The sequence below is a fragment of the Daphnia magna genome, linkage group LG7, assembly GCF_020631705.1.
Source record: "Daphnia magna isolate NIES linkage group LG7, ASM2063170v1.1, whole genome shotgun sequence".
NCBI lineage: Eukaryota > Metazoa > Arthropoda > Branchiopoda > Diplostraca > Daphniidae > Daphnia > Daphnia magna.
This window is the reverse complement of record NC_059188.1, coordinates 9,790,998-9,809,340: the sequence shown is the minus strand read 5'-3', so window position 1 is coordinate 9,809,340 and position 18,343 is coordinate 9,790,998. Positions and strand designations below refer to the sequence as shown.

General features: G+C 40.3%; 3 protein-coding genes across 3 annotated transcripts; 1 reads left to right on the top strand and 2 right to left on the bottom strand.

Annotated features, from left to right (window-relative positions):
- Nucleotides 1–198: 198 nt before the first annotated feature.
- On the bottom strand, nt 199–9,063 carry LOC116927384. Its single transcript, XM_032934396.2, is given in 16 exon segments — nt 199–500; nt 753–1,167; nt 1,247–1,387; nt 1,459–1,680; nt 1,750–1,848; nt 1,850–2,047; nt 2,049–2,306; nt 2,379–2,708; nt 2,942–3,097; nt 3,161–3,368; nt 3,443–3,651; nt 3,936–4,020; nt 5,354–6,883; nt 7,316–7,506; nt 7,631–7,704; nt 8,831–9,063. Coding segments are annotated over 15 exon segments (4,203 nt in total). The 5' UTR covers nt 7,703–7,704; nt 8,831–9,063; the 3' UTR covers nt 199–411.
- Nucleotides 9,064–9,212: 149 nt separating this feature from the next.
- LOC116927386 lies at nt 9,213–11,795 on the bottom strand. The gene is made up of 6 exons (XM_032934399.2): nt 11,697–11,795; nt 10,463–10,683; nt 10,335–10,385; nt 10,128–10,268; nt 9,839–10,058; nt 9,213–9,769 (listed from the first exon to the last, which is right to left on the bottom strand). Exons 2-6 carry the CDS (start codon nt 10,591–10,593, stop codon nt 9,299–9,301), a joined length of 1,014 nt encoding a protein of 337 aa, XP_032790290.2. The 5' UTR covers nt 10,594–10,683; nt 11,697–11,795; the 3' UTR covers nt 9,213–9,298.
- Nucleotides 11,796–15,581: 3,786 nt separating this feature from the next.
- On the top strand, nt 15,582–18,044 carry LOC116927387 (ras-related C3 botulinum toxin substrate 1). Its single transcript, XM_032934401.2, has 6 exons — nt 15,582–16,289; nt 16,355–16,397; nt 16,500–16,571; nt 16,640–16,753; nt 16,813–16,977; nt 17,042–18,044. Exons 1-6 carry the CDS (start codon nt 16,174–16,176, stop codon nt 17,117–17,119), a joined length of 588 nt encoding a protein of 195 aa, XP_032790292.1. The 5' UTR covers nt 15,582–16,173; the 3' UTR covers nt 17,120–18,044.
- Nucleotides 18,045–18,343: the final 299 nt, after the last annotated feature.

Sequence of the window (18,343 nt, the reverse complement as noted above, 5' to 3'; positions counted from 1 at the left end):
TTTCTTTGCGTAACTTGCACGTATCGCACGGAAACCAGAAAACCTTTTATCGCGTGAACAGTATTTCCAGGTTTATCATTTTCTCCGTTAACCAAACCAACGGGGTATTCTACCAGCCAAGATTCGATTCCCATTCTTTTGTCGGGTAATGCCTTATGCTATTAAAATACGTCAAATCACAAATAATTAAAAACAGGAGAGGGAAAAATTATTTATTTTTAAGTATCCAAACGAATGTTGACTAGTTGCAACTTGCCGATCTCGAAAACGATTGAAGGTAAGACCAAAAAAATCAATAAAGGATTGTCCGATAAAAATAACAATTTTTGGATGGATCATTTACATAATTGTGTGATTATAAACAATGTCTATATTTGTATGTGAATTTAAAATGGGCAAAATAGAATAATATTAGAATTTTCTTTTAGCAGACAGGTCACGACCTTCCAGGGTCAGGTGAGCCTCCTCCAGTGTTAAAATCAGAGCCGGATTTTGTTTGACTGGAAAAAAAAGGACAAAAAAAAAGAGATAAAAGAATATGTTAGATAAACGAGTTAATCAGCTCGCAGGCCACCTACGACGTTTTCGTTTTACAGTTATATGAGCCACCTGGAAAGTTGTATTTATCTTTGTTTTAACCGAGTTGGTTTCCTCTCTGATAACTTTTTATGGCAATTCAAGAAAGAAAAAAAAAGAAAAAAACGAGAACGGGCAGTGGCCTCACTTGATTGGCTTGACATTATTCGATTTACCTTTACTCCGTTTATTGGACATCTTCTGACGACCAAAATTCATGGTCGGTGCTGGAAAAATTGGCCAATCCGAGGCGTGATGTTGCTGGAGATGTTGGATGGCCGATACCCATTGATTTTTGTCCTGGGCCGAACGGCAAGCCAATAAGTAAGACTTTGCTCGGCGAAACGACCTGAGTTGGAACGAATGGGGGCGGACGTCGACGGCAGCCAACGGTTCCAATACCTCGATATCATCGACGGTCAAGCGATCTTTGTAAACAAGCGAACTGCGTTTAATCAGCTCTTTTTTGCAGATGACCAGCTCCTTGTCAAAGAGGAACATTGTCACTTCTCTGGTCCAACCATTGGACGATATCTTAAAGAGTTCGCCCTGATGAACCATTCGACTGTTGAAGGTCGTAATATCGCTTCCCTAAAGAAGAAGAAAAACAGGTTAATGTTTTAATGTTAGGTACGCTGATGGTATAATAAACTTGTTAACGCCGCTGTACCATCCAATGGTCGACCCCGGACTGCCAATGAACCAGATATTGTTGCATTTCCGCACGTCGCTTACTCTCGTTGACCAGGTAGGCCACAGAACGCATAGAATCCAGTGCTAACGACACCAAGCGTCGGTCAGGATGCTCGTCCTTTAGTTGAAAAAAAAAAACGAAATTCAATCAAACTAATCGGGCCTTTGAATTCCTTTGTAAACGAATACCGGTGTGTGTTTGAGCAATTCAGCCAATTGGAGAGGATACTTGCAGATCTTTTGAACTGGCGAAAGAAGAAAAGCTTCCAGGGGGAGTCGAATCATCCGGCGTAGAAGACGACACGCTTCGAAAAAGCGGAGGTAGCGCATATCGTCACACAAGAGTTGCATTTCTGCAGCCGCACGGTCCTGATTATTGCAGTAAGTTGCATAAATTTCAAATCTGTGGATCTGGTATTAATAGGGATTCATTTATCAGTCCTGGTTTAGATGGAGGAGAAAAAAATAATCAGAAATTACGTGTTGCAAAAAGCATCCACCGACAACGCTGTCTTCTAGAGCGTTCCAGTTGAGCGTATGTTCCAAATCAACAAGAAAATTCTTTTGAAATTCATAGAGCTGCCTCCAAATTGCCGAAAATGGACTGGATTCTTTGTAGAGTGAACAAATCCGGACGGCATTTCATTGGCTTTAAATAACCATCGACCAAATCACTGAGCAACTTGACGTAGTCACGCTCGGCTGTGACTAATTCATTGATGACATTAGCCCGTACGGAATGCTGTAAAGTGGCTAATCCGGCCGGGGTCAATGTCCTTGGCAAATTTCTGTCCCTGCGCTAGCCCCTGTTCGCGATGGAAGGGCTGCTCGCACAGTTGGACGTAGGACGCCGGAAGCCAACCATATTGTTTATCTCGAGCTGCCCACCACCAGTTAGGATCGGACAAGTCAAGGATGTGAACGACATCGCCCGATTGCAAGCTCAACTCTTCCGATTCTACAGCATCGTGATCCCAGAGCGCGATGGCCAACACACCTTGCGCTGCCGCAGTGTAACGGACCGCTTCGTTTTCCGCCTGTAAAGCAACAAATGAGGAATGTTTCTATGTATAACACACAGCCCGTTCCGTTAGAATGAACGGAAGTACCTGAGGGCTGTTGCCGCAATCCGATAGATTATCGTCTTCAGATAAACAGAGACCGGCATCTTCGTCGCTGGTACCATCCAATCGGACTCTGCCACCAGGAGGAACGACCATCGGTTGACTAACCGACCGTCTCAGGTGAGCTTTAGCAAGATGGCGAGTCAATTTACGGGAGCGATTCTTCGCCGTTTCCGGAATGGCGGATGCCTGATTCCACGTTTGCGTCGATGATCGCAGCGCCGCCTCTATCACCGCCTCGCCGCCCAAATCCGATTGAGTGCGTCGCACATTCGACTCGCTCTCATCCATATGCTGCTGTGACGTCGTCTCCATCTGCCATTGGAATTTAAAGGAAACAAATGCAATTGCCATTTTTCAAACATGTTTGACCAGATGGCCACGAGATTATCGACCAACCAATAGTTAGCTTATCAAATTATGCGACTCTAAGCGCCCCGACACACAACAGTAAGCGATAATCGCGCGATGGTATCAGTCGACAACAAAGATCATAGATAAAAATACTAAACTAGTTAATCCGTCATGATATGGAAATGGCGTCTCACCTGGACGCCGCTATCGCCACTATTGCATTTGGCGTTGCGGGCAGCCTTGCTTGCTGCACCCTTTTTGCTGTTACGCTCGCGACTGGCACGCCAGACCAGCGGGCCAAAACGAAACATGGGACTTGTCTGTTCGCAACAATCGCCATCTTGATCCTCCTGAAGGTTGCGCAGTACGAATAGGGTCAGATCATTCAAAAATAAGCTGAGCTTCGTTTTTACCTCGATGTTGGTATCGTCTTGCGATGGCCGTCGAGATAAACGAAGCGAAAAACTTTTTCGAAATTTCCTCATCGTTGAGCTGTTGGATGTCGGCGATGTCGTCGTTTCTCTCATTTCCGTCTGTACTTCATTGGTTTTTGCTATGCTCAGTTTCTCCATGAATTCGGATGCGTTGAGCGACACATCGCCATGATGCGACCAGGGTCGGCTATTTTTGTTTGTTATTCAATCATTTCAAAATCGAAAAACTCTAAATGAAATTTTAAAAATTTTGTTTTATACCTCGCAAGATCCCAGGCGGAATGACTTCGATTAACATGATCATCCCCATCTTCGATGAAAACAGGTGACGAAGTCGATTTGAAGCGGCGGGCCGTCCGCGTAATCGACGCGCTTCCGGCAGGCCGTCTAGCTGCAGCGGTCAGCGCAACGTTTGAGGCAGTGCTGGGCCCGGATGGCGGTAAACTTGTATTCGCCACATTTGTTGAAGTCTACAGCATCAACGCAACATACCAGTAATAATAATTATAATCAACAAAAAAAAAAAAAACAACTCCTTAATAAATGGGATATTTAAGTCTCTCTCCGATCGACTTTTCGGAGGGGAGTTAAAACGCGTGTCACGCTATTTCAGCATCCCAAAGTCATTAAAAAGCCATCATCTAACGCAATTATGATGTCCCACATTGTAAGCTACAGCCTCCTTTGCCTCGGGGAAGATGGATAGAAAAGCAAGTCGAATTATAGTCATGCGTGTTGTTTCTTTTTTGCTTACCTCGCAATGATGGTGGGAAGAAGAAGCGGTCGTTTGCGAAATCGTGACACGGTTCCCCTCGGTTCTCCTCCAAGGAAACCGGACGCTAAATAACAAAATAGGAAAAAAAAAAAAATACATATACAGCATACATAAATAAAATTCAATTAGGGAAAAGCGAAAAGAATATAAATTCCCATGGCTATGAACAGGAAGGAAATATGACTCATTTTGAGGATGTTTATTGTATGCGAAAACTCCTTGTTCGGAGTCTTTTTATACGGAAAGAAAAAATTCAAAATAAGCCAGGTTCGTTTAATCCATTTAACCTCGAGAAAACGCGGCAAAAGGACCTTGATCAATCAAAAATGTTTACACACGCTTCGTCACAACAAAAAAGTAGCGATGACGACAGTGGGTTAAACGTAAAACGTTACACTTGCGCTTACAATGACAGGCTCAAGGCTGTAAACGAGTCGGCCCGTAAAGTGGCGCTGCGAGCGGCGACATCATTCTCTTCTTCTCGGATAGAATCCAATTTGTTCGAATTATTCACTTGTCCAGTCAAATCACTGTCGCAAGCGTAGCTATGTCGCCATGTGTCCGGCTGACGCACGAGGCTGGACACTGAAGGCGATTTGCGTGGCGAAAGAGACAAGAATCCACCGCTAAAACAGATGGATTGTCTATCCGTTTGAGCCACCTGCCGAGCATCGGCTACACTCCAGCGTTGGCGGCTATGACCAGCGCTGCTTTTAATCGGTCTGCGAACCACACTTTCGCCAGTCATCGCATCCATTGCTCAACTGGATAACCCCTACGAATTTTTCTTCCCCCGCAAAGAGACTGTCGGTCAATCCACCATTTTCCGTTTTTAATGCATTTCGGCTAAACTAATGCACAGGCACGCCCCGTTCCTTTTCCAATGATCGACAACCGACACACAGGTGAAATCCGAACAAATGTTACTAATCAACTGACGAACGATAAAAAAAACTTCAGACTTTAAAACTAATAAAAAAGAAGAAAAAAAAAAAAAGCGAACAAAAATCTTATCGACATTCGCCGTCGTCATGGAGACGGCGGGATTCCATCGGACTCGAACACTAGCCCTTCCCAGTGAAAGCGACATAACTGGCTTTTGTTTTTAAAACAACGTTCACTTTCTGCATTTTGTTTTGAAAACTGTCAAGTTTGCTGGTCCAAGGTCGCTTCGGTTGGGGGAAAGTTTTGTCCAGCATTTTTTTTTTTTTTGTTCTCCGAAATGCAGACGAAATTAAAACCTCTAGGTGGATTTCCCACAAGGCATTAATGAGAGTTTCGGAATTGCGTTCCAGCTAACGGCTCAACAAAAAAAAATAATAAAAAAAAATAAACGGGGAATCCGTGGGAACCTAACGAAAAAGATGAGTTTTTACTGGTAAATTTTATTCGTTTACCTGGGTAAGGCCGCTTTTAATCCGATTAGTCCGTACTTGTTGGCAAGGAAAGATTTTGGTAGCGAGAGAGAACGTTGTGGATTTTCAACGAATTTATCGGGCGTTGGCTGCTGGTCGGTTATGAGAATGTCGCGTTCCAGGAGCTCCATCAATTCAACATCTGCCACAACGGTAGGTGTGTTTAGGTAACGAGTAGATCCCCGAATACTGCGCCGTTCACACTCTAATCGCGCCAACATTTCGTTGCTTTCCGCCGCCGGAATGCTCACCGCCGCCCACTCTTGTGACGCTCCGTGCGAGGAAGCGGGACGCTCCATCGGTTCACTATGACACTGCATCACAGGCTGTTGAACTGTTCCATGAACGAATTCCTGATCCAAGGAGAAATTTGAATTTAATCCAGTCGACCCGGTTGTACTGTGGCCTGCACTACTAGTCGCCACACTCTTGTCAGTCTGACTGAGCAACGAGTCGGTTACATTTTCCAGGTGGAGGTGGTCTAGCTCGTCAGGTAGTTGTGTTGTTGGTGGTGTTGGGGTTATTCTTGGGTCAGACAAAGAACCCTCCAGCCGACCTTGAGACCCCCTACATATTTCACCCCCGCCTGGAGCGGATACCGACCGACATTCCAATCCACCCTCATCCTCTTTCTTGTGAAGCAGCCCTCCGGCTGTGTTGTTGCCTTTCTTCCTCGACACGCTTCCACGATCGGCTGTCGTTGTTGTGCACGGTGTTTTATGAGCTATCCGCACCGCCATCGATTTCGTGGCCGCAACGGGACGCAAAACATTTTTCATCCGTCCGTTATTCTGTTGAGGCGCCACGACCATGACACGATTGGACGTTTTGATACTGTAACTACTTACTACACTGGCACTCGTCGTATTCTCTGTTGTTGTTGCTGTTGTTGCTGTTGTTGCTGTTGTTGCAGCACTGATCACTTTTGTTCGAACTGTCCCCTCCGGAAGCGACCGTGTACTACGGCAATCTGCTCGTCTACTGACGGTCGACGTAGCCACGGGCAATTTGGATTTGATGGCTGCCGGTTTCTGGACGGAAACGGGAGTGCAAGTCGTGATAGCACGAGCACTTGGGGTTTGTTGTCCAACACGACGACCTACTTGGTTGGCTGCCAGTTTAGCAGACACAATACTTCCGGGCGGAAGAAGTCGACTCGTCGGTTTGCCGATTGCTATTAAACTACTGTTACTACTTTGACTACTGGAAGTGCTTCTGTTACGGCCGATTTGACTCAAATCCAATGACGAATCGTTAGGATCCATCATGACGGAAGAGTCCGGCGACCGTCCGACGTTAGCGTTGACTCGAAGCTGAGTGATAGTATTGAGCCGAGGGATTTTCGAAGATGTTGATCGGCTTGTTTTTGTGGCAAGTCCGACCGCAATGGGGTTAGTAGGACCTGAGCGTCGTTGTTGTAATGCGGCTTTCATGACGGACGGGCGTCGCTCAATGACGTCCGGTCGGTTTCTCCGCTCTGGATTCAGCCTCTCGTTCCACTCGCCATCTCGGCTGTGTCCGTAAACAATCAAATAAAATAGAAAAGAAAAATACGCTTAATCATTTTATATCACTGAAAGGCAAAGCAGGAATTGAGGTTAACAACATCACGGGTAAACTAATGCATGCGCTTTCCTCCACTTGTTTTTCCGCAACACACTCGTTTCTCAATTGGCCTCGACCACATACCATTTTTTCTACCAGAATAATTTGATTAAAGAGGTTCTCGTCCCAGCAATGTCACACATAAAAATCCGTCCCTTTGTGCTTTTCTAGTTTGGCTTTGCTCAAAATGGTGCTACACTCAAATCATGCAACTTTCCACATACCTGGCATTTAGCAATCCTTTTTTTTGCAAAAAAAAAAAAAAAAAGGCCACGGGATTCTCACATGCACGATATTCGTTTTCGATCGAATTTGTTTTTCTATAAACCAATCACATACCTGCAGGACGTAGTGACGATTGGCGACGAGCAATCAGTGGCTATCCGAGTGGAGTGATCCGGAAGAACGGTTCTTGACGAATCTTTGCTATTCAGGAGCCGTGTGTTTCCGACTAAAGGCGATGTTTCTCTGCTGCGATAAATCCCGCAGCCCGCCACCTTGGCGCCGACGACGGCAACGTCATTGGTTGCCTTGAATGTTATTTCAACAGGAACAAAAAGAGAAAATCGACACGTCAAGGCCCTTTTTGTTTTTCTGTTTTTTTTTTTCCAATAAAACTAATGGCATGTTCCTGTAATTAATGAACCTACGTACCTGCATTCCACACCGCTTGAACGATCCGGTCCGGATCCTTTTTTGGATCGTGGTTTGACTGTTAGCCGACATCCCTTGGTAAAAGAAGAGAAGACAACAACACAAATTTATCTTGCAAAAAAGAAAAAAAAAATCACTTTTACTGCATAGCTGACTGATTTATAGACGTCTGTAGCCTTCTGGGACTGACTCACGAGCCATAACGGCCTAATAAGGATTAAAGACGGCTGGCTTCATTCCATATGCAAATCATCAAGCCCTTCACAGAACTCAAGGGCGTTCGGTGTCTTTTTTCAAACTGCGCGGGCGACAAGGGCGCCTCGTTTTCTGTTTTATTTTTTTTTGAAAAATTATTTACCTAATACCAGCAGATTGAAAAGATGGACACGAAAGTATGTCAAGCCACCTAGAAATATGCACAAGTGTCTTCCATCTTTAACATTTCATATTGTTCAATTGATCGCAAAAAGCTGCCGACCATTCCGCGCGTAGATAAAACAACGTCAAGCGAAAAGACATTCCTTTCATTTTAACAGCCAATCTTTTTCAACTCCTTTTTGGTAACAAGCGCCCCCAATAGCGATATTATTGCGTCTCGCACGCTATAAAAGGACGGACAAAACAGGAAGAAGGTTTCTCCTCTAATCAGCTAAGGACAAAACCGACAAATTCATCAACAACGAGACACGCAAATAACTTTTTCCTCATTCAAATTTTTCGGTTTAGGACCGGTTCGCTTTTTCTCAGTGTCCATCTACATGAAAATCAGATTCCCAATCCAGCCTCTCGGTCAAACGAAAATAACCTTAGCGGTACAGACGATTTACCTTGGGGCGGATAAAACATTAGCCAACAAGTAAATTGGTGCACCAGGAGAAGAACATCCCAACAAAAGGCTACTAAGGGTAGGAAACGACGTGCAACTACGCCAGATAGAACTCGAAATATTTTACGTTCAACAACGTCCCCAACTCAGCGTGAATCTTCTAAAAATATTTACTATTCGGAGTGTTGATTGTACTACGACGCTCGGCAATTCGTTTAAAATCGATCGCCTACGGCACCTCAACTATTCAGACCGGGAAGGCCATTCGTGTGTGGTTGTTGGGCGAAAAAACGGACAACACTATAAAAGGTCAACCTGAGCAAAACGCCCTCAATTCGAAATGGCCGCCTTTATATAAAGTTAACGTGAATTACCTGTCAAACCGACTCGGAAGATTCTTAAAATCCAACAGCGTGCGAGAAACGGGACGTTCCACTAAGATAAGACCGAGCCGCACTGGTCACACCCGGAAGAAAAACGGAGGGTGAGCAATAATAACAACAACAACAAAAAAAAGGAACGAAAAAGAAACGGTTTAAAACTTCATTCAATTCTTGCACGAAATGCTAGCGGCCTTGTGAAGACAACCGGTTGGTGCGCACGACTAAAAGCTTCTATCCCGTAACCGCCACACTTATACGTGAGTTTCTCCCTGGCGGCCGTCCCCCGAATACACCTGCCTGGTTTTCCGCCTGAAGTGTTTTAATGTAATCCACCTATTCATCAATGATACGGAGAAGAAAGAAATACAAGTACTGGATTTTTTCTTCTGATTTTTATGACTTTGAGAGTGATAGAATCTGACATCTTAGATGAATCATTATCGAAAATAGTCAATTGTTTCATGTCTTCTTTTTCTTTGGAGCCGATTCTGTATTCTTATTTTTCACGGCCCTTTTATGTTGCTTATTTTCGTTAGGCCGGATTTGTTTGATCTTAGGGTACCGAAGTAGTTTGGCGGAGGGCAATTTAGGAGAAGGTTCGACTCCTAAAGAAATGTAATCTGCTGCAATAGACGAAGTATCATCCATCTGGTTGTTTGTTCTCAAAGGATTTTTGTTTATCCCTGGTATGAAGCGGCAACCATGGTCAGACTTTTTTAAATAAAACTGTTCGCTGGAGCCGGTAACGGGCAAGATTTCCCTCCGGTTATGATTTTCCTCATTTCTTTCTAGTTGCACCACCACGTCAGCATTTGACTCAGCAGACGCCCCAAAACTTATTTGTGAAACTGTCAGTCCACAGCTTTGATAGATATGCATATTTTTCTCGTAAAAGTCATTTAGTGGGCTTGTTGTCTCCCTGGCTGATAACTTGATAAATATGGATGTTGATGTTAATCTGAGGTATCTATCTATACATATCCAAATCACATATTTTACCTTTAAAGCCATGGTCAAACATCTTGGAATATTCAGAAGATTCTTAACTGCTGCACTGAAGTTCTTAATGGCAAAGAGAGGGATATCATTGTTTCGGCAAAGAGGAGCTAGCAATCTTGTCAATAAGGGTGGATCTGGCGTTTTCTCACAAAAGACTATACAGGTTTGTCCTTTCCCTGCAGCCCTTACTACATCTCGAAACCCAATCAACAAATCAGACCTAGCAAACAATATTCATTAAAAAAAATAATGTTCTCATAATAAGTACTTTATGAAAAATCTGACATACATTTTTAATTTACTCTCCTCAACATCTTCCTTGGCTTTTTCTTTTTCTTTCTTTCGCCAGACAGCTCTTTCTTCTTTAGGCATGGCAATAAATGTGGCCTTGCATGTGTGAACATTATTTGCTCTAACTGGGGAAAGGTATCTTAAAAACAAAAAATTTGTCAGAATATCAGAAGTTTTAACATATTCTAGAAAACTGTCACATTACTTGGTCAGCAGTGTTTTCACTTCCTCCTCCTTTTCTGCTCCTATTCGCGGCCTACAGTAGAATTTGTGTGCGGAAAAACTTTTACTTTACCAATTGGACGGTAAAACCAGATTTTAAAAAATTATTACCAGTCCAGATCCAAAGGGGAATCTAAAGTGTTTAGTAACACTTTCCTTTTCTGAACTTTGGATGTACCACTAATAGATTTTTTTTGCTGTGCTGCTGTCAGAACAGGAGCCGAAACCTTCATAGGTTCCATCACTTTTTTAAGCAAATTTTAGTATTTCAGCTTAATTTGTTTAATTTGTTATACTCAATAAGGAAAAATCTTTAGTCAACAAGTGAAAACGGGCCAGGATAAAATGCGGACGCGGACCGCGGACTGCGGACAGAAGAAACTGCGGACTTTCACCTGCGGACTGGCCCAAAATTTTTGACAGCAGTCCGCAGTTTCTCCACAGGGTAGCTGTCCGCAGTCCGCGTATTATACGGGGATACAGCATTCCATATAGACATGTCTATGCGTTGGTAAGGCAGAAAATTGGTAAGTAAAGTCTTCATTTCATAATGGTATTTAACATTAAAATTTCCTAATATATATAGCAGCAAAATTTGACTTGTTTTTACAGGACAAGACAGATCAACCTTATTTTTGTCATGCATTGGCTGTTGTTCGATTACTGTTGCTTTTTAAAAATATGTATGCATGATGCAACAATTCCAATGAATAAAAATAAAAATGCGCACAGCTCTTAGCAGCTGACTATTTTATTTATTTTTTTCCTATAGGCCAAATCCATTATATTTTATTTTCTTTTATGCACAACTAAGAATTTGAATTAGACAACCGTAGCGCAGTTAATTCTTCTTTCAGAAGGCGGCAATGTGGTACCAAACTTTGCAAAGAATGGTGCCACAAGGAATGTCTTCCAAAAGAACAGCATTATGCCTTTCAGGAGTTCTTAAAAACCCCTTGGAAATACCCCAAATCCTTTTAAGTTTATTACATGTTTTATTTGCATTGTTGTACCAAGAGTTTACCTAGTTAAGAAGTAACCATGTTATATAAACTGTCCTTTACTTTCATATTTTGAATAATGCATATGTTGACTTTTAAATACTATTTTTAGTTTGAAATTTAATATCAGATATGGGCATGGAGTCCGCAGATACCAGTCCGCAGTTTATCCTGTCCGGTCCGCACTTTCAATCGCTCCATGTACGAAACGGTCCGCATTTTATCCCTAAGTCCACGAAAAATCTGTCAAAAAATTTTGGGCCAGTCCGCAGGTGAAAGTCCGCAGTTTCTCCTGTCCGCAGTCCGCGGTCCGCGTCCGCATTTTATCCTGGCCCAGTGAAAACTTCAGCTCTACCCCAAACACACGTGTTTCATTCAATTTGCAGCTGCCACCTATCGGGAACCACGATAAAGTATTTAATGAAATTTTTTTTTTTTGAAAAATAATGGAAATTAATATCAGCATGGGTGTCAGTTACGAAATTGGCGTTAGATCACATCCATCGTAATCCTCCATTCACCTGTGTTTTGTACATACATGCAATATGTACTAAAACAAAACAAACAAAAAATATGTGCATAGTAGTGGCAGGGTGAAAACTGCTTGCCATTTTCTGTAGTGAAAAAGCTCTGGACGACTTCATCATGCCGTTGAATAGACATAGCCAAGTAAATCATCTTTTATTCTTTTGCATCTGGAATTCTTGTTATGGTCAATAATAGAGTTGGCTAACGTCCGAAGTTGCCAGTTCGATTAATTGTGAAAAAAAAATTGGACACAAACTAGTAACAGTTTTTGCATGGCGGCTTACGGAGTTTCGCCCGTTGTAGTTTTAGTTTTAATTTTTTCCATTGAAATTATCTTTCTTTCCATTCATAATTGGATCACGAAATTCCTTCGTTATCAGGTAATCTTGTAATTTTTATTTGACCTCGATATAGACTGTACTTTATTTATTACAAGATTCCTTCGGTAATGTCCTTCGGGCAATTTTTTTGAAAAAAAAATTGTCTATAGACATGTAACGTGGGCCAAAGATAAACAGATTTTGGATCCAAGATTTCTAAATTTCAATCAATTTATAGTGTTCATCTGCTGTAGTCTACTGTCCGGAATTAGCAACACGGGAGCTTATGTAAAAAAATTAAAATGCAATAACGAATTTGAAGAATTTTATACAAAAAATGTACTACCGAATGCAATAGTTTTTTTTAATACACTTCTGGGAATCTAACCATATCAATATTGGCTAGGATAATGTAAGTTTAAGACCTATTAAGCGACTTAAACAAATTTTCCAAAAATTAGAAAAACAATGACATTTGAAGAAAAAATGTTTTGAGTATTGAACAATTAAACTTAATGATGCCAGCGCAACACCTTACCACTACGCTGTTATTGACATAATGCGACTAGTATGAATAGCAGTTTAATTTTACATCATCTGCAGCAGTATACTGTCCGGAATTAGCAACACGGGGACTTATGTAAAAAAAATGAGAATGCAATCGTGAATTAGATGAAGATTTTTCCTCAAAAAAGACAACAAATTGAATTGTCTTGTAAAAGCAATTTCAGGGAATGTAACCAGTGTATCGTATTTGAAAAAAAACGAGTATTTTAAAAATACAAATACTATATTTTAAAATACTCGTCCTTCAAAATACATTTTTTCTCCCAAAACCTCAAATACCAAATAAAATAAAATACAAATACAAATACAAATACAAAATACTTTTTTCCTTTATGGAGCAGTTGGACATCCTACGTTGCGCATTCTCCGCAAATGCGAAAATCAAATTTGTGTCCAATCTGTGGTACGCTGTCTACAGCGTCTTATGGGAAAACCAACCATTTCACTTTTAAAATATTGTTTTCTTCTCTATAACTATGTTTTACCTCACTGTTGTACCTAACAGTGGACAAATGGATAGATCTAATCAATAGCTATCCATTCTTGTAATTTTTTTCAAATATAGAGCTTATGGTTTACCGATTATAATTCATTCAGTCCACGATCCGTCAAACCACACCGACAAAAATATCCAATCGGTTTACCACTCGGTTAGGTATTTTTTAAGTAAAAATTTTACGGAAGTGGATAGCCCCCATCATCGGCTATCCATTTCTGTAAAATTTGTTTATTTAGACCTAATATGGTTACCTATAACGCTATTTTAATTTTGTGTACTGGGATAGAGGGATTACCCGAGACACGTTAAACCGCACCGACCTACCTACCTGAAAAATAGCTGATCGGTCATTACTCGGGTAGGTGCTTATCAAGCGGTTTTCTTTCGTTTAAAATACCCACTTTAAAAGATATGGCCCAGCCTTAACTTAAAATGGGTGAGCAAGTGAAGGAAAATAAATAAAACTATGATGTATTGCAAAAAACAAGTCAAATAGGGTACACAGTAATGATATCGGGTTTTGAAACCGGTTCCACTACCCGAATGCCCATGAGTGGAAATTCACAATTATTATAGTAATTTTAATGAAATTATACCATTAATTAATTAAGTAATATTCTAATAAATGAAAACAAAATTATAAGGTTAAAAGGCATTGTATTAAGGAAAGGAAACAGAAAGAAAAATAAACAATAATCATAAATAATAACAAACACAAAACAAAAAAATAACGGCTCGGGGTTTTGTGTTTTTGCCTGACAGGGTTCAGGTCCCTGAACGAGATGGAGTTGCAACTGAATGCGAAAGGCAAGTTGCGCTAGTAAAGCGAATTGAGCTGCCTATCTCTTGCTGCAAATTGTGGCCAGGGACCTGAACCCTATCAGGAGTTGTCGTCATGTTTTGCCTGACAGCGTTCAGGTCCCTGAACGAGATGGAGTTGAGTTACTTTCGATTCATACACTGTTGCCAATTTACAAACTTCAAATCTTTGAAAAAAAAGTATTTTGTATTTGTATTTGTATTTTATTCACTTTCAGCGTAAACGACCAATACAAATACAAATACTTTAAATAAGAAACAGCCCAAATACAAATACCGAATAAAATACGTATTTTAAGTATTTTATTTTAAAATAATTTTATTTTAATACCCAAATACGATACACTGAATGTAACCATATAAATATTACTTAGGATAGTTTAAGTTTAAGACATACTAAGCGACTTAAAAATTTAACAAAATATACGCATAAAAAGGAAAAAACTAAATCAATTTTGCGTTTTAAAGAGTATTGATCCATTGATCTTGGTGTTATGAGCCCAACACCTTACCGCTGAGCTATAACACACATACATGTGGATATAGCATCTAAAATTAGTTATCTTGTCGCCGCTGTGTAACTTTCTTCTTCATAGTCTCCGTTCTGGCAGCATGTTTACTACTGCAATATAAAAAAATATATAAAAATCTACTGCTTAAAACATTTTGTTAAAGAAAACACTTACTGTTTAGTGACTGTTATACAGCCTTCTGCACTGACTGCAATGCATTGACAGTTGTAAGGTTACGCAAACAAAATCAAATTCACTGCCTAGGATTCGGCAACCAGCTAGGTAACAATTACGCAAATTAATTTTTTAAAACTGTAATAGAATCAAATGAAAAAGCTACTATACCACGTACCAAATTTTGACAGAATTTTGTACAAAATTTGGGGACGATTGGTCATTCAGGGAAGAAACGTATATGGAAATACATAATGGACATTAAACCTTCTGAGATCTACTACTACTACCCTACCCCCTATACCCCACACCCTAAAATTGTTAGAGTCCTTCAGTATATATACATATATACCCTCAGGGATAAATTTTTTTGTAGACGTGTTTACTTTCTGTAGCAGACAAAAACTGGCGGGCTCCCTTATCAGCCCGCCAGTTTTCTCTACAACATCCATTTTTGTCTGCTACAGAAAGTAAACACGTCTACAAAAAAATTAATAATAAATAAAGTACAGTCTACATCGAGGTCAAATAAAAATTACAAGATTACCTGATAACGAAGGAATTTCGTGATCCAATTATGAATGGAAAGAAAGATAATTTCAATGGAAAAAATTAAAACTAAAACTACAACGGGCGAAACTCCGTAAGCCGCCATGCAAAAACTGTTACTAGTTTGTGTCCAATTTTTTTTTCACAATTAATCGAACTGGCAACTTCGGACGTTAGCCAACTCTATAGGCGATGTTAATGTAATAAAGAAAATTCGCATTTCATAAGTGACACACAGTGAATATTTTTCACCATTGTAATTTGTTAACGGAAATACATTTCGTAATTACATGTTAGAGTTCTCAGTGAAATACAGTTAGATTTAGTCTACACGTAAGTAAATGAAGCATACTATTGCTAGAAAGTCCGTCGATTTAAATTCATATCGTGTTTTTTCCTGTTTCGATTCGCTACTAGTAAGCTATCTATCAATACGCATTAGCCTGTTATATGACATTTCATGCCGTTTACACGGTACAGAATAAATCAATCGTAAAGAATGCTTTAGCTAAGTTGCTTCACTCGTCCCTTGGTGGCGCTAAATACCATGATGGCGTACAAGTATACCCAAAAGCTGGGAATCAACAAGGGAGGCACACACGTCAACTGACCAGTGGAATTTCAAATTTATTATCACATCTCAGCATTATCTACTAAAGTTTCTTTGGAAGCCAGTTTAACCCTTTGTCATTCATATTTAAAATCTCAACCTCGCAGTTGTTATTTTTTTTTCATATCCACCCGGCTTCTTGAGTGATGATGACACATCCTTTCCATTGCTAGCCGCGTCTAATTACTATCGTGGATCCGCACACAAGAAGGATCTTTCTAATTTTATTATCAGGCGTATAAAATGTCTTCGGGACGCCCTATTAAATGTGTGGTCGTTGGAGACGGTACTGTTGGCAAAACTTGTATGTTGATTTCATACACAACTGATTCCTTCCCAGGAGAATATGTGCCTACTGTGTAAGTGCATCTGTGGTTCTATATTATTGAATTGATTCTACATATTTTACAATGTCAATCCTCAGATTTGACAACTATTCTGCACCGATGGTTTGTGATAGCATTCCGGTGAGTATCAATACAATATATTTCAGCCAAAACAACTGAATTAAGTATTTTTTGGTTTATTATTATCATTACACATATATTATTTCTTCTTCTCAATTCTAGGTCAGCCTTGGCCTGTGGGACACAGCAGGTCAGGAAGATTATGATCGTTTAAGACCACTTTCTTACCCACAGGTGGATAAGTTTCTGTCCAACTAATTATTTATTGCTAATTTCTGTGTTTGATTTTTGGCTCTCCACAGACTGATGTATTCCTTATATGCTTCAGTGTTGTCAGCCCTTCTTCATTTGAGAATGTTACATCAAAATGGTACCCTGAAATCAAGCATCATTGCCCAGATGCACCAGTTCTTTTGGTATTCCATATTGCCAGTTTCATCATTGAATGAAGGTTTTAATCAAAAAGCTATATCAGGTTGGAACGAAAATTGATCTCAGAGAGGATCGAGAAACTTTGGCTCTGTTAGCTGAACAAGGCCAGTCACCAATGAAAAGGGAACAAGGTCTGAAGTTAGCATCAAAAATTCGGGCTGTTAAATATTTGGAATGTTCAGCGTTGACCCAGAGGGGACTGAAACAGGTATTTTCGCCCTACGTAATATGTTACATATTTTACTTGTTTCTTTTTCTTTCGTGTAATTTAGGTATTTGATGAAGCTGTACGATCAGTCATCCGACCGGAACCTCAAAAAAGACGCCAAAGGAAGTGCACATTCTTGTAGAAAAAGGCTCGTCACACCAAATTCTGTTCTATGTTAGCGTTCTTGCTAAAAGCATACCACTGCACAACACGATCTTTTACTTGTCATGCTGTGCGATTCAGCTCCTTGATTCCTCCACTTCTCCAAATTCAAATATAGCAAAAAAATTCTATTTTGAATTTGGCAGAAATGATACCTGAAATCATGAATAATATTTTTCTCTTAAATTTTTTTTTCCACGAGTGGTATGACTGGATTTGTTTTCTTTATTTCCTGCGGACTATAAATTCCCATGTAGGAAATGTGGATAACTAATTTGTGTGTTGACAGAAATTGTAACATTTCAAGCCATACTTTGGGTTACGTCTATTTCTCACAATGATGAGGTTCTTCCAGCGTTCATCCCCCACCCCTCGTAATGGGGACGATTATTCTACGTTACATTTCACAACTTTGGCTTGCGATATTTTCAATCGTACTCAACTACTCAGACATCAGGACAGCTTCGGTTTACAGACTTGAGATGCATCTATTTCCTTTCATTTAACATTTTAAAACTTTTCGTTTATTTTTTGCTGCCTTCTAGTCACGCTATATTCTTTTGATGGCCCAAACTTGTTCACTCCACAGCTAGTGCTGTTGCAACTTCAACTCTTAAGGAATTTTAGCTCATCCAGTTGCTCCTAGCCATCAATACTTTTTTCTCGCTGGCATCCCGTCTTTCTTTTATTAACATAAAGCAACTGCTTCTTCAGTCCGAACACTCACAAATACAGACTAATTTTCTTTCTGTTTTTAAGTTTCTTCGTGTTTTGCCTATCCAAGCGTCCATTGTATCCATTTCCTTCTTCTTATTTCGCCTAGGAAGGAAGGTGGTTTTCGAAGTTCAATATTGTATCGGTCTACTGAATCATCCATAACAATACACTACTTTGCAATAGTAAAACGACATTCCTTATCTAATAACCAAATTTCATTAGAGATATCTATGTAACTACGTCCATATGCCAGTTGCCAATAGGGCTAGGCCACGAAATAAAAAAAAGCCCCCAAAAAAAAAAAAAAAAAAAAAAAACGGTTGATCAGGGCGGGCGGGTCTAGGGCTTTCCAGGAAAAGCAGATGCCATCTTCCAAGATTGTGAGTTAATTGCCACTGCATTAAAAGAAGGAGTGTCATTAGCCTAGTGAAAATAAATTATATTACTAGTTGTCGATAAATTCAATCTATCATGCTCGTAATCTCGT

Excerpts from the sequence above, each read along its gene's own strand:
- LOC116927386 (XM_032934399.2), bottom strand. The coding sequence starts at position 10,593 with ATGGAACCTATGAAGGTTTCGGCTCCTGTTCTGACAGCAGCACAGCAA. Across the intron at positions 10,386-10,462 it reads TCCCCTTTGGATCTGGACTG|GCCGCGAATAGGAGCAGAAA; the intron begins GTAATAATTTTT and ends ATTCTACTGTAG. Across the intron at positions 10,269-10,334 it reads GTGAAAACACTGCTGACCAA|ATACCTTTCCCCAGTTAGAG; the intron begins GTAATGTGACAG and ends TTTGTTTTTAAG.
- LOC116927387 (XM_032934401.2), top strand. The coding sequence starts at position 16,174 with ATGTCTTCGGGACGCCCTATTAAATGTGTGGTCGTTGGAGACGGTACT. Across the intron at positions 16,290-16,354 it reads GGAGAATATGTGCCTACTGT|ATTTGACAACTATTCTGCAC; the intron begins GTAAGTGCATCT and ends GTCAATCCTCAG. Across the intron at positions 16,572-16,639 it reads GACCACTTTCTTACCCACAG|ACTGATGTATTCCTTATATG; the intron begins GTGGATAAGTTT and ends GGCTCTCCACAG.